Source organism: Maniola hyperantus, chromosome 10, assembly GCF_902806685.2.
Source record: "Maniola hyperantus chromosome 10, iAphHyp1.2, whole genome shotgun sequence".
Taxonomy (NCBI): Eukaryota; Metazoa; Arthropoda; class Insecta; order Lepidoptera; family Nymphalidae; genus Maniola; species Maniola hyperantus.
Genome location: NC_048545.1, coordinates 227,696 through 242,124, shown reverse-complemented (window position 1 = coordinate 242,124; position 14,429 = coordinate 227,696). Strand labels below are relative to the sequence as shown.

The following is a 14,429-nucleotide window of genomic DNA, read 5'->3' as shown; positions in this document are numbered from 1 at the left end:
AATTTTTTTTAGAATCGGATGATTAGCTCCAGAGATTACCACCTATATACCTACAAACTAAAAAACTTTACCTCTTTTTAGCTTCATCTGATTACTGTATACAGTATACACCATGCCTATATGGTGTCTAGAATACTGGCTGCATTTCGCTGCTGAATAGTCAGGCTAATTGTTTGAGCAAATCAAAAATTTTGGCGAAATCAGCATTCTCATCGGTTGTAGAGGGGTTTAATGGTTTTGGAGAAAGTAGCTTACATTAGCAAATCATTTCGCTTTTAACAAAAGTGTCTACAGGTTGTAGTAGATAAATAATTACTTATTTAAATATTTTTTGTCAATGGCTATAAAAATGTAAAATCTATGAAAGTAAACCATATCATTTCAAAAATATTGTAGTAGGTACCTATACCTACTATGATAAAACACCTCTAAAACATAAATTATACATATTTGTTAACTACTTGAATTAAGGGGTCTTTTCCAAATAGCGATAGATAAAAATCACCTTAACTCCTAAATTAAAATTTAAGTGAGTAAGAAAGGTACCCTTTTTAATCCCACGCAATGCCGTGTCTACTACATCCTTCGTTCTACGGGCAACGCTTAAAAGCGCGCGTTCCAGCCACCTTGGCGCACTTAAAGCTACGCGCGCGAACACGGCACCTGACCACCTCACCTGAACACGTCTGATCACTCCTGAGCACCTGAACACTCCTGAACACTCCTGAACACTCCTGAACACCCGAACATCTCATCTGATCACCCGCACGTAAGTACATAGTTAATAGTTTTAAATTTCGCACTTTTAATATTTTCTAGTGGGAGTTTTAAGTGATTTCGTTGTTTAAATTTCGGGTAACATTCGGGAAAACTAAGTTTTGTAATAGTAAAAAACTGTTAGGTACATTCGGGAAAACTAACTTTTGAGGACCTCAAAGTATTTTAAAGTTTAAAACATGAATGACGAAAGAAGTGTGTTGAAAACTAAAAGCAAATTCTTACCTAACTTATTTTTACGGTTCATATTTATAAAATTTCAACAGTATTTTATTCACAGTTTGTGTGTAAATATCAATCAAATAAAGTTGAACTGAAGTTGAAATTCAAGCAGAAACTTTTCATTTTCGACGCTATCCCATAATATTTTTCATTAGCTCATACCCGCGATTTTGTCCGCGTGTACTACGCAAATTTCGACCTCCTATTTTATCCCCTCAGGGGTTGAATTTTTCAAAATACTTTTGCATGCATTTTTAGCTACGTCATAATAGCTTTATGCATGCAAAACAACTCGATTTGTCTAGTGGTTTGAGCTGTGCGTTTATAGATCAGTCAGTCAGCTTTTCCTTTTACGTATTTGAAGTACACATTTTAATAATTTTATTTTCGTTACTATATTATCGTCAAAATTTTCCGAATAATAAGATCACACATTTCAAATTATATTGGTTAAAGATTTCATTGGTGGACTAAATGTCATTGGTGGTAAAATGGTTTAAAAATATGGCAAGAGTTATTAAAAACTAAAACAAGTCATAATTAAAAAAACCACGATTGCCCGGCTAACTAAAAAAATCACATTTTAAAATGGCGCAATACAGTCGCAGTTCGTTTTTAACCGACTTCAAAAAAAGGAGGAGGTTCTCAATTCGTCGGAATCTTTTTTTTTCTTTTTTTAAATATAGCCCGTGTCACTCGGGATCATGTAAGGACAACAATACCCCACACATTGGCATTGGCATTCAGAAGTAATGGTGGAACATACATCCTGAATACATTACCAACAAATTCCTGAAAGTCCGGCAACGCATCGCCAGTTCCTCTGGTGCTGCAAATGTTCATGGGCGGCGGTAATCACTTAACTTCAGGTGACCCGCCTGCTCGTTTGCTCGCTATCTCTATTAAAAAAATACACTCCTTTTCTTTAGCAGTCGTGTAAAAACTGGAGGAGATCGAAATATAATATTTCAGCATATTTATCGCACTATTTCGTATGCAGTTGTAAATAGTTAAATCCGACAATTTGTCAGCGCTGTCTCCGCCGCAGGCACTTGATCCTATCGGGAATATCCAGGCACAGCTCTTTTATAACGTTTCTTATGTCATATTACTTAGGCCCTCTTCACGTCAGTTAGGGGACTTCCAACAAAACGTTGAGGCGATTAGCCCTAAAGTAGCCTTATTTTTCTTTGATTTTTCGTCAAAATAGCCTAATATTTGACATATCGTTGATTCAGTATTAAACGAGAGTTCCCTCACTCTAGTTCACTCTGACTTAGACAACACTAAAGCACAGAATATATAATAGTAACTGAAGGCTGTTTTACGCCAGAACAACATTCTTACAATGCGGCATGCTACAAATGGAAAATGGTCGCCATGAATATAAAAATAATAAAAAGTGTTGTTTCATCCACCGCGTTTGGTTGCGCGCTCTTTGAAAGGCCTATGACCAGGAGTGGACGCATACAGGCTGATGGAATGGTAAGAATGGAAAAGAAAATTCATCCCCCAATCCAGTCAGTAAACTCGTATCGTAATGACCGTACGTATATAAAGATAAGGAAGTAAACAAAGGCTTAATAATAATAATAATGACCGTACGAGTATACTGACTGACAGTATACTCGTATCGTAATGACCGTACGAGTATACTGACTGGCAGTATACTCGTATCGTAATGACTGTACGAGTATACTGACTGGCAGTATAATCGTATCGTAATGACCGTAGTACAGTAAATAAAGCCGTTTTTTTGGTCAACCTCGCACTAAATTTTCGATCCAATTTCTTTTTTTTTAAGGTTAAGGGTCACTTACTGACCATAAAATGACATAATGCTGACCGATCCAGGTAGAACTTCGATCGCAATCTTGAAGGAAAGTTTTTGGCCAATATCTTGAGAACTATCCACTTTAGGGCAAAAATTATACAAACTATTATTGTAGAAAGTAAAATTTTGCATCTTTTGTTTCCTGTAAACTTCTTTGTAAAACTTACCGGTTACGATTTTTGGTCGATTTAATGAATCGGTTTTTCTATTTCGGGCGATAACTTTTAAAATATTGGAAAAACCGGTTCATTAAAACAGCCATAAATCGTAAACGGTAAGTTTAACAAAAAGTTTACAGGAAATAAAAGATGCGAAATTTTATTTTCTACAATAATGATCTACATAATTTTTGCCCTAAAGTGGATAGTTTTAGAGATATCAGCCAAAAACTTTCCTTCAAGATTGTGATCGAAGCTCCACCTGAATCTGTCAGCATTTTGTCATTTTATGGTCAGTAAGTGACCCTTAACCTAAAAAAAAAAGAAATTGGATCGGAAATTTAGTGCGAGGTTAAATGCTTTATTTACGGGACTACCGTACGAGTAAACTGACTGGCAGTATGTAAGTATCTCGTACACTCGTATACGGTCATTGCGCCGCGAGCGTGCTACGAGCTATGAGCTACGAGCTACGACTGATGAATATCTACGACATGTAAAGTAGTGTATTACCAATTGTAAGCGGATAATGTAGACGTTAGATAACGCAGATATCTAAACAGTCAATCCAGATAAGTGGAATTAAGAATAGCTGAACACGACGCGGGTTCCGCATGCATAATACATCGCACAAACCTAGTTACTACATCATTTGAATGTTTACTAATACATAAAAAAGAACGACTCCTTTTGTCTAGCTAGATTATTATAGGTATCTCTAGTATTTACCCCCCCCCCCCCCCCCAAAGGAGGGTGACGTCTCAACCACCAAGTTCACTCTAACTAGGCTGTCACCATTCAGCACGTTAACTACATATTTTTGCTTATTTCGTATGACCATAATTGTTGATTAAACGAACTTACATAAGTTATATCACAATTATATGAGCCGCTTCATTCGAAGATATAATAAGATACACATAATAACAGTAACTAAGTACTTATTATTATATACTAGCTTATGCTAGTATAATATAATAACTAGCTTATGCTCGCGACTTCATCCGCGTGGACTACACAAATTTCAATCCCTTATTTCTGCCCTTCCGGGGGGAATTTTCAAAAATCCTTTCTTAGCGGATGCCTACGTCAAAATATCTGCATGCCAAATTTCAGCCCGATCCGTCCAGTAGTTTCAGCTGTGTGTTGATAGATCAGTCAGTCACCTTTTCCTTTTATATATTTAGATGAAGAATGAAGCGACGAAGTATAATCTAGAGTAGCGTTTTCATTTAGTTCAGCAAACGTGGTCAGTTCTCGCTCACTGTACAAACAAGATTCTGAATCAATCCGAGCCTGAGAGCCTGAGGCCTGAGGCTCGCGGCGATCGGAAGCTGGCACCATGCGGCGGATGAGGTTAGCCCACACGACAACTGATAGCTCGCTACATTGTATCTAATACTACAACGAACTTTGATCTATACAGATATTAGGTTTAGGCTGGTGATAGGTCATTAGGTATGGCTACTTTTGGTAGGTACGTGTTTCTGAAAATTTCTTCGTTTTCGGAAAATGTAGAGAAAATCTGAAAATTTAAAAAAAAGTAAAAGTAAATAAAACAAGTAAGTAGGTACGTCGGGTGCCTGAGGCGAAACATTATCCATTCGACTGCCATAGTCGCCTATTTTACCACTAATCCTATAATTTATAAACTTGAAATATATTTAAAAAAACCGGCCTGTTTTACAATATACAGCCCTTTCATTTGGTTTACTTGTTTTACTACTTGAGTACTTCGAAATTTGAAAATACGTACTAATTATTAATTTTTATTTTATTTTATTTATTTCGACAAAATGAAAAGTGAACATTTTACACCACACTTTTAGACCAAAGCACTAGATAAAAAGCCGAGACTGGTGTTGGCAGTTTGCAGCCCAAATAGACCGTAGTCTGTGCTAGGGCTGACAAAGATCATCGACCTCTCACAAACATTCATACAAACCTATATATTTTTAATTTTATTTTAAATTAACATGTAGTTTACCTACTTTCTTCTTTTAATTAAAATAAATTAGTTTAGTTTAGTTAATTAAGGTCATAAATTAAATTATAATAAATAAATACCTAAGTAAATAAATAAATTTTAATGTGTAGATGTTAATATTAATTTTTTTATTAATTTAATGAAGGTTTGATAAAAATACAAAACAGATGTAGGTACGTTACATGTAGGTAGGTACATCCGTTTTACACTATTAATAAAAATATCATCAACTTATAGGAACTGACTTTATTCCATTTAGACAATACTTAATAAACTTAAATCTTAGTTCTAAACTATTAACTTCTTCAAGACATAATTATAAATTCTAATTTTCCCTGCTTCAAATCAATAGCTCCGGCTCTTATGGCCGCCATTTTACATCTCCTCGTAATTCTTTTTCAACTGTAGGTAAAGCAATGTTGCTAACAATATACAGTATACAATCATGTGGCACATATCTACTAAATCAACTAGGTGGATATCTATGGCTCATTCATTTCCATTAGGTCCCAACTTTTGATATAAAAGTGTAACTTTCAACATTTTATCAACTGGGCTTTAGGGATACCGTATTTTGTATGTAGCCACATTATGTTAACAAGCTTTTAGTTATTTATGAAGTTATTTCGTATTCTTCAAGTAACAGTAGGTACCTACCTAAATACGCCCCTGTTTTCTTTTAAAACGGGTAAAGTTATTCACTTCTACATGGATGTAATCGCCGGCTCACTCAATGAGTCTACTCTCAGAATGAGAAGGGTTTGGTCATAGTCTACCACGCTGGCCTAGTGCGGATTGGCAGATCACATTTGAGAGCATTATAGAGAACTCTCAGGCATGCAGGTTTCCTCCCGATGTTTTTCCTGTTAAAGAGAAGGCGGACGTATTAAGTATTCTTTAAAAAAAATTCAGCTCGTAGTTCACAATAAGATTCACACACAGACATAATACAATACTTGAGCTTGTAAATTAGGTTTAGTAGAAGTAAAAGTTATTCATATAAACCATGTAGAGATGAATAGCCTTATAGGGTAACAAGATAATGTCATTAGTCAAAAAACCGTTTTATTTTTCGCCGAAAAATTTTGGAGAAAAATCCCAAATCTTTGATGAAATACTTAATATTTTTATCGCAAAATTCAGTGAGCATATTTTTATAGTTCACAGAATTTTAAAATGCAGGAAACCTGAGTACCTGATCACATAAAAATAGCAAATTATTTACTCGCGTGTACGAGAAGATAATATTCATAACCACTTGAGAGATTTTACTGGCGGTTTTATTATGCGAGCTATCCACAGCTAGGAAATATTACTTAAAAAAATTGAAACACCTCGCAACGCCTTTACAGTGCGACAAGGCTCTTTTGGCGCGTGACCAAAATTGGAACTAACGCCGTCATCTTGTGAAGTGTCACGCTGTTCCCTTGTATGCACAGAGTGCTTGTGTGCGGTGCTGCTGAGTAAAAAATCTGAAAGTCACTGTTTTTTTAATACTAGAGCCATTCCAACAACATAACATCACGATATAATATTATGTTGATAATAGACACAGCATAAATGTGTCAGCATCTTATAGCTATATATTTTAGCACTAGGTACATATTATAGTATTTGAGAACGTACCTAAACATTCACTTAAAATAGAAGAAGATAAGTTGCAAGTCCATGGCCTATAAATAGTTTTTAGGGTTCCGTAGTAAACCAGGGACCTTTATAGTTTCGCCATGTCCGTCCGTCTGTCTGTCCGTCCGTCCGTCCTCGCTTAATCTCAGAGACTATTAGTGCTAGAAATCTGTAATTTGGCATGGATATAAATATTAATCACGCCGACAAAGTTGTGAAATAAAATTTTGATATTTTTTTTTAGGGTACATACTCCCCTACATGTAAGTGGGGATGATTTTTTTTTCATCTACTCCATAGTGTTGGGTATCGTTGAATAGGTCTTTTAAAAATACTGTGGGTGTGGGAACATGATTTTTCGATTTCTAGATCCGTTTGTAAAATATGATGTTATAAAGTGTTAATTTTTATTAGAGCCAAGTGTGTCCCCTTTGTCAAATTGAGAAGATTTTGTATGCTGGCAGCCTTTGTTCTACAACGACGCCCCCCCTCCCTCCACCCTCCCACCCCTGTCAATGTCATTCAAGTGCCAAAAGAGCCTTGTCGTACTTAGTTTAAAAATATTTGACTGTTACTGGTTAAAAGAGCTGCTTCTACTGCAAAATAAGCTTACACAAACCTAGTAGGTACTTATCTCATCTCATCAATATCACCTAGACCTTATAAACTCACATGTGTTTCCTTAAAACTTCGATATGAAGCTATTCAATGGGCGGATAAACGAATTCCCTGAATGTCGTCTGTTCACTTAGTGGTGGTCTTCAGTAATTTAAAAATTCCTACGAAATATTCCTCGTGGTTAATTGCTTCATATGGCGACAGCAGGGCTGACTTCTGGCTGACTTATTTTTTGCGCAAAGGATCAACCTGACTGTCCATCGCTGAAATGCAGCTAGTAACCTTGGTCTGTACCTTGGTACCATTCCACGCGGGTAAAGCATATAGTGAATAAGAATCAGTAATTATGAGATTTGGTAGGTATCATTTTCAATAAAAAATCTCAAAAAAAACTAGTAAGTAAATGTTTGCAAACAAATATAAATCGTATCTATTATTTTGTTTTTATTCTCAGGTGACCACCTCAGTGCACGTTGTAGTAGTCTGTCCGTAGGTTGTAGGTTTGTCTGTTTGTTTACGACTATTTTAGGTTTATTCAGACAGCTAAATTATTATTATCAAAAATATGTTTTAATTGTAATGTAATGCCCCTAATTACGATGTCCAAAAGAGATAATAGTATAGATTGTACAACAAGGGCATAAAGCAAGCCATTTTATACGAGACGTTGGCGTCTACCTGAGACGAAGGCGAGGGCAGATATTTCAATCGAGGATAAAATGGGTTGTATGACCTGCCAAATTTCATGATTCTAGGTCAACAAGAAGTACCATAATATATGTTTTCTTGACAGACATGACAGACGGACAGATAGATAGACTGACAGACAGACAGAGAGACAGACAACGAAGTGATCCTATATATTCCTTTTTGCCTTTTGAGATCAGGAACCCTAAAAATAGCGCTAAAAATTGCTATAATATGGCACTAACGTTGTAGGTACTTAATAGTTTAAAACACCTCGATTAAAGATGGCGGCCTAGGATAGCTGTTCTGGCGACTGATTAAAGATGGCGGCGTAGGATAGCTGTTCTGGCGACTGATTAAAGATGGCGGCCTAGGATAGCTGTTCTGGCGACTGATTAAAGATGGCGGCCTAGTATAGCTGTTCTGGCGACTGATTAAAGATGGCGGCCTAGGATAGCTGTTCTGGCGACTGATTAAAGATGGCGGCGTAGGATAGCTGTTCTGGCGACTGATTAAAGATGGCGGCCTAGTATAGCTGTTCTGGCGACTGATTAAAGATGGCGGCCTAGGATAGCTGTTCTGGCGACTGATTAAAGATGGCGGCCTAGGTTAGCTGTTCTGGCGACTGATTAAAGATGGCGGCCTAGGATTCTGGTGGCTGTATTTGCAGACTAATTTACGTTACGGACGGTTTCACTTCAAAAAGTGAATGCGTCTTAATTTAATAATAGGATTTCTTTGTTGTTTAGGTTTGACGGCAAGTATTTTAATTCGTACGGCTAAACAAATAATTACAATTAAAGTTGTGTGTATGGTTTCTTTCTATTCGACATTTTGGTGAAGCCCGCCAATCAAAGGCATTAAACAAAACGTTATTTGGAGCTGCAAAATAAATATATACCTACTCATTATTTATTGTTAAAAACCGTGATAGGTCGGTGAGGAAAGCGCGTGAATAGTTTCCAAGAGTTTGCAGTTTGAGGAATAGGTACTATTACCTAATCTTTACATTTTTTATGTTCTTTGCGATGAAATTCGCTGGAAATTATGTAAACAGTAGCCGACCATCAGGTCTTGAACAATGAGGATTTAACAGTCAAACAAAATAAGTAATAGAAGTCAGTAATTTCTATATTTTACTCAGGTTACCTACGTACGCTACGCCCCACGATCTTATTTTAGTCTGATTGATATTCTAGATTGATAAGGAGCCCCTACTTAATTATTTTAGCTTTTAGTACATCACCTGCATCATTATTATAAATTGTAAACATTTTTTCTTAAACTTATTTTTCATAAGATTGTTTGCTTCAGATAAAATGGCGCACAGCATCCTGATCGCGTCAGTGTTCGCAGTCCTGATCATCTCCGTGGGAGTCAGTGCTAAACGTAAGTAATTCATCATCATCATCATCATCATCAGCAACTGATAGACATCAACTGCTGGACATCTCTGGTCTCTTGTAGGGATTTCCCGCACCGCCTGAATCAAGTAGTTCCCTGCGATTCGTCTAATCTCGTCCCTCCACCTAGTGGGAGTACTTCCAACGCTGAGCTCATCCGGTGCGAGGTCGCCATTCTGGCACCTTGGGATCCCAACATGTTACAGTTTTTCGAATTATGTGCCCTGCCCATTGCCACCTCAGCTTTACAACCCGTTGAGCTATATTGGGTACTCTGGTTCTGCTACGGATCTCCTCATTTCTGATTTAATCACGTAGATAAACTCCAACTTTATCAACTGCACAGCAAAAATAAACAACTAGACAAGTTATTTCAAAATTTATCGTAAAGATTTATGTCAGTTTGTTTGTAAAAGGTGTACAACTTAAGGTTGTTTCTGTGTTGTAATGTGTATACCTTGTAGCTATGAATGTGAAGTTAAACATAACATAACCTAATCTGTGGTCGAACTGCTCGGACTAGTGTACTCTGTGGCATCAGCTGCCAACTTTCGAGGAGCGGTACTTATACCAACACATAGACTTGTTCTGTTTCACTTTGTTTCATTCCGGTCACTACTCTACTTTGTGTGAATTGTATTTCTTAGAAAGTTATTGCCATATTTATCATAGGTAATTTTCTTTAAAACGATAAAAAAAATATTGATTTAACAATAAAGAAAACTGCTAAGATCTAAAATAAGGAATATGAAGTTCTTTTCAGAATTTACAATAATTATTTCTCTTTCATCTTTGATACAATATCTAAATATGTGTCAGTCTGTTTGCGAGCTTTTCACGGTTCGTCTGTTTAACCGTTTTTGACGAAAGTTGGTACAGATATAGTTTGCATCCCAGGAAAGGACCTTTTTGACCCAGAAAATCAAAGAGTTCCCACGGGATTAAAGGAAACTAACAGCTAGCGCGCACCATGGTAAATTTCCGTACGTTTTTTCCCGCAAAATCTGTGAACTATAGAACTACACAGAAGCGCGTGCACTGCGGAATTAATTCCGCACCGGATTTTGATTACGGATTTTAAAACGCATCGCAACTCTTAATCTACGCAGATGAATTCACGGGCATCGTCATTATTAAGATTTTTATGGGCATTATCTAGTGTAAAAAATACATAACCCTCCTTTGGCCTTCGCCACAGTCGGGTAATAAAAAAGAAGTAGCTATACGTTACATATGCGTTTGGGTCACATGGTGTTAGAGCATTTTCTTGTCTGTTTTGGTGCGTTTTGTATCTTCTATCTTACTCATCAGCCAGCACGCATTTTATACGCCATGCAATATGAACAAAACAATATACTTAATATATTTGGTACCTATATTATCATTGTTCTGTGATATACCTACAGTACAACTGTGTCTACAAGAGAGAATCAGTAGGTAACAAATTAAACGCATTTTTATGATCGAAGTATATAGGTACCTACTTAATATTTTTATTGAAAAAAGCTTTACTCAAATTGGTAAGCAGTAAAAGGATTTTTATCGACAATGTAGAAATGTTTATAGATTTACGTTTCGATACATTAAAAATGCTATTTTGGAGCTAATTTTGCCGTTCCTCAGTTAGAACCCAAACCCAAATCAACCTTTTCATGGAACCGTCGATATTATATCGTTTGTAACAATCAAGATCTCACATATTCTATGATTTGCGTTTCCCATTATATTTCACGTTGAGGTAAAAAACGTTTGGGCGCAAACCCACAACGGGTGGTCTTTCACTCGGCACTCTCCGAGTTTAGATAAGTAATTTTCATTCGAGTGAAAAAGGTCTAATCAAGCCAAATGTAACATGCGTGGCCTTATTGACTAAGTATATTTTTGTCTGCTGTACCTGTGGGAGTAATCATCATCCCATTATCAAAACCGTTGCTGGTATCGCAAATGAATGAACATTATGAAAGAGTTTCGTTGCTTTCCACGGGTGTTAAAATAGGCTTTTATCACCATTGTCAACCGATAGGCGCCCACTGCTGGACATAGGTATCTTGTAGGGACTTCCACACGCACGCTATGGTCTTGCGCCGCCTTCCACTCGTTGGATGTCGTTTCTCCATCTAGTGGAGGTGTCTTCCAATACTGTGCTGCTTATAGTGTGAAGTCGCCATTCTAGCATATTGAGACCCCAACGAATACCGTTTTTTGAACTATGTGCTCTGGCTGTTGCCAGTTCAGCTTCGTAAAACATTGAACTATATTATGTCAGTTATTCTCCTTTATTTTATTCCTACGGATCTCCTTTTCTTAAAGGATCACGCAGAAAAACTACAAACAGCGCTTTCTATCGCCCGATGTATAAAATGTAACATTAGACAAAGTAACAAAAATATAAACATGAATAATTGGTTTTGGAGACTATACGAACAATATTTTGAGATTTATATTAAGCAGGTACATCATTATGATCAATCTATCACCGGACCACTACTGAGCATGGGTTTCCTCTCAGAATGAGAATGGTTTAGGCTACCCCGCTAGTCAAATGCGGATTGGCAGACTTCACACAACTTTGAAAACTTTATAAAGAATTTTCAGGTATGCAGACTTCCTCACGATGACTTTCTTCAGCGTTAAAGCAAGGGAAATTTAATTGCTTAAAACGAACATAACTCCAAGAAGTGAGAATCGATCTTCTAACTCCCGAACAGAAGGCGGACGGCTATCACGGCTCCTATCACGGATGCAGTGTACAGTGTACACAAATCTACATGATTTTTGTTTAGGTATGACGTATCACAAACTTGGACGTCTTTGTTTGAATAATATCTTCAAGAACTAAGCGATAGGCAACCAAAAACCTTTTAAGAAGAAGTGTACCAAAACATGTCGCCCCTGAGATGATAATCACAATCACTCACGAACGTGTGTTATCTGCCGACTGCCGCAGACACACGGCGGTGACGTGTGTTATCTGCCGCACACACACGGCGGTGTTGCACAGCCTCTCGCCACTGTACGCCACAAGTACTTTCTGTTTTCTTTCTGAGACACTTCATACTTTCTTGAACATCACTTTATGGTGAACTGATAAAATTAATATTTGAACTAGGTAGCTACTAATATAATAATTGATATTGTGTTATAAATAGTTTGAACCGTAATGTAGTTTTGTTGTAAGAACTATTCACATACCATATAGGTACAGGTTTATTAAAGCTTTACTTTTATTTCTGAAAAATTACTTACTCCTAGTAACTAGTTCCGAATTGTAAGATACTGATTCTAGAATCCAATTCACTTAGTATTATTTGTTTAAAGTCCCTTGTCCTTTATCATGATCATCATCATCATTATCAAACAATAGACGTCCGCTGTAGCACCTACACCGCCGCGCCGCCGCTATCCAGCGGCTCCCTGCGACTCGTTTGATGTCGTCTGTGTTCTAACGCTGCACTTTCCGGTGCGAGGTCGTCATTCTAGCGCCTTGTCTAGTCTTTACATACAGGGTGTAACCAGAATGCTAGCAAACACTTAGCGTTATTGTTATACTACCTAAACACAATCCAATAACCATTTGCCTCATTTCGTAGTTTTAGTGATTTAGTATTTTTCAAACCCGCAATGTATAGCGCGCAAAACTCCTGTGGCCTACTTTCGCAACGTTCGTTGATCGGTGGCGTCAGTCAGATGTTTTATTTGCAATATATCGTAAACTTTTACGAAGTTATAGGATTTTATATTTTTTTGTGGTAGGTATCATAATATCAATAATCATCAGTTCAGACTATCACCTGCTTTCATTTTTGCCAGCGTTCTGGTTACACCCTGTATTTAGATTTCAATTCCCGTTGTTAATTTATTACAACCAAAATGTTTTCTGTTTCATTTGAAAATCGTTTTTTGTTGATACTAAGCTAACAGTTGTTGTGTTAGCTATTTCATAACTAACTTCGGTTATGGAAGATAATTATAAATGAAAAGCCAAATAGCTCAAAGTAACTAACTGCATACATAGTTCCACATAGCCTGGAGCTGCACAATCTTGACCTTGTAAGTTATTCGTGTTATCGGGGGTTTATGCCTGCAGCCTGCAGCCTGCATAACAAACGCAGTTAGATAGCAGCGGCGCTCTGCATCACGCAACGGGTCTCGTGGCGGACATCTCTGACAACGTGTTTAGATTGAACCACCTTAAACCATGAGAGGAAGCGGCTTAGATCCTCCATCATGTAGCTTATTGCAATCAATACCCTTATTATAAATGCGAAAGTGTGGTATGTTGGTTTGTCCTTCAATCACGTCGCAACGGTGCAACGGATTGACGTTATTTTTTGCGTGGGTATAGAAAAAGACCTGGAGAGTGACATAGGCCACTTTTATCCCGGAAAATCAAAGAGTTTCCATCATCAGGCATCAGCTAGTGAAAAATAGTTCAGTGGCAACCGCTGTTGTCTTATTAGTGGGAGGTCTCGAGTTCGAAACCCAGCAGGGGTTTGGAATTTTACAATATCTAAATTTCTGGTATGGTCTGGTGGGAGGCTTCGGCCGTGGCTAGTTACCACCCTACCAGCAAAGCCGTGCCGCCAAGCGATTTAGCGTTCCGGTACGACGCCGTGAAGAAATCTTGTATTGATAATTATTGTAGTATAAAAAGTAGTGGCGTCTAACAAGGCAGGCCTTTACGTCCTTTATTTAATTGTATGTAATATGATATGTATTAGTGCGTTATTTATTAGTGGAATAGCTGATGCCCGCGACTTCGTCTGCATGGATTTAGATTTTTAAAAATCCCGTGGGACCTCTTTTATTTTCCGGTCTGACAAGTAGCCTTATGTCATTCTCCAAGTGTTTAGCTTTACCTATATCGATCTGTTGCTCCCATGCGACTTGATTGAAGGACAAACCAGCAAACAAACTCACTTTGCATCTATAACATGAGTAATAATTAGAAAATAATATGCAACAAAAGACGGCAAGTATTTTTGGGTTTGTTTGAAAATATGGTGTTCTCTTATAACTTGAGGTACGGAAAAGCAGATTATGTCGTGGGGTTCGTTAGAGCTAATCCTATCCGCAACCTACTCCACAATGTTTACTAGTTTAGTTCCCGCTGCAAT

General features: G+C 37.3%; 1 protein-coding gene across 1 annotated transcript in view; it reads left to right on the top strand.

The window, feature by feature from the left end:
* The first annotated feature begins 644 nt into the window (after positions 1 to 644).
* CCHa2 (neuropeptide CCHamide-2) overlaps positions 645 to 14,429 on the top strand; it is a 32,497-nt gene continuing 18,712 nt past the window's right edge. The window contains exons 1-2 of the mRNA XM_034972805.2: positions 645 to 769; positions 9,224 to 9,298. Of these exons, the coding sequence (XP_034828696.1) occupies positions 9,229 to 9,298 (70 nt within the window). The 5' untranslated portion in view covers positions 645 to 769; positions 9,224 to 9,228. The remainder of the gene's footprint in view (positions 770 to 9,223; positions 9,299 to 14,429) is intronic.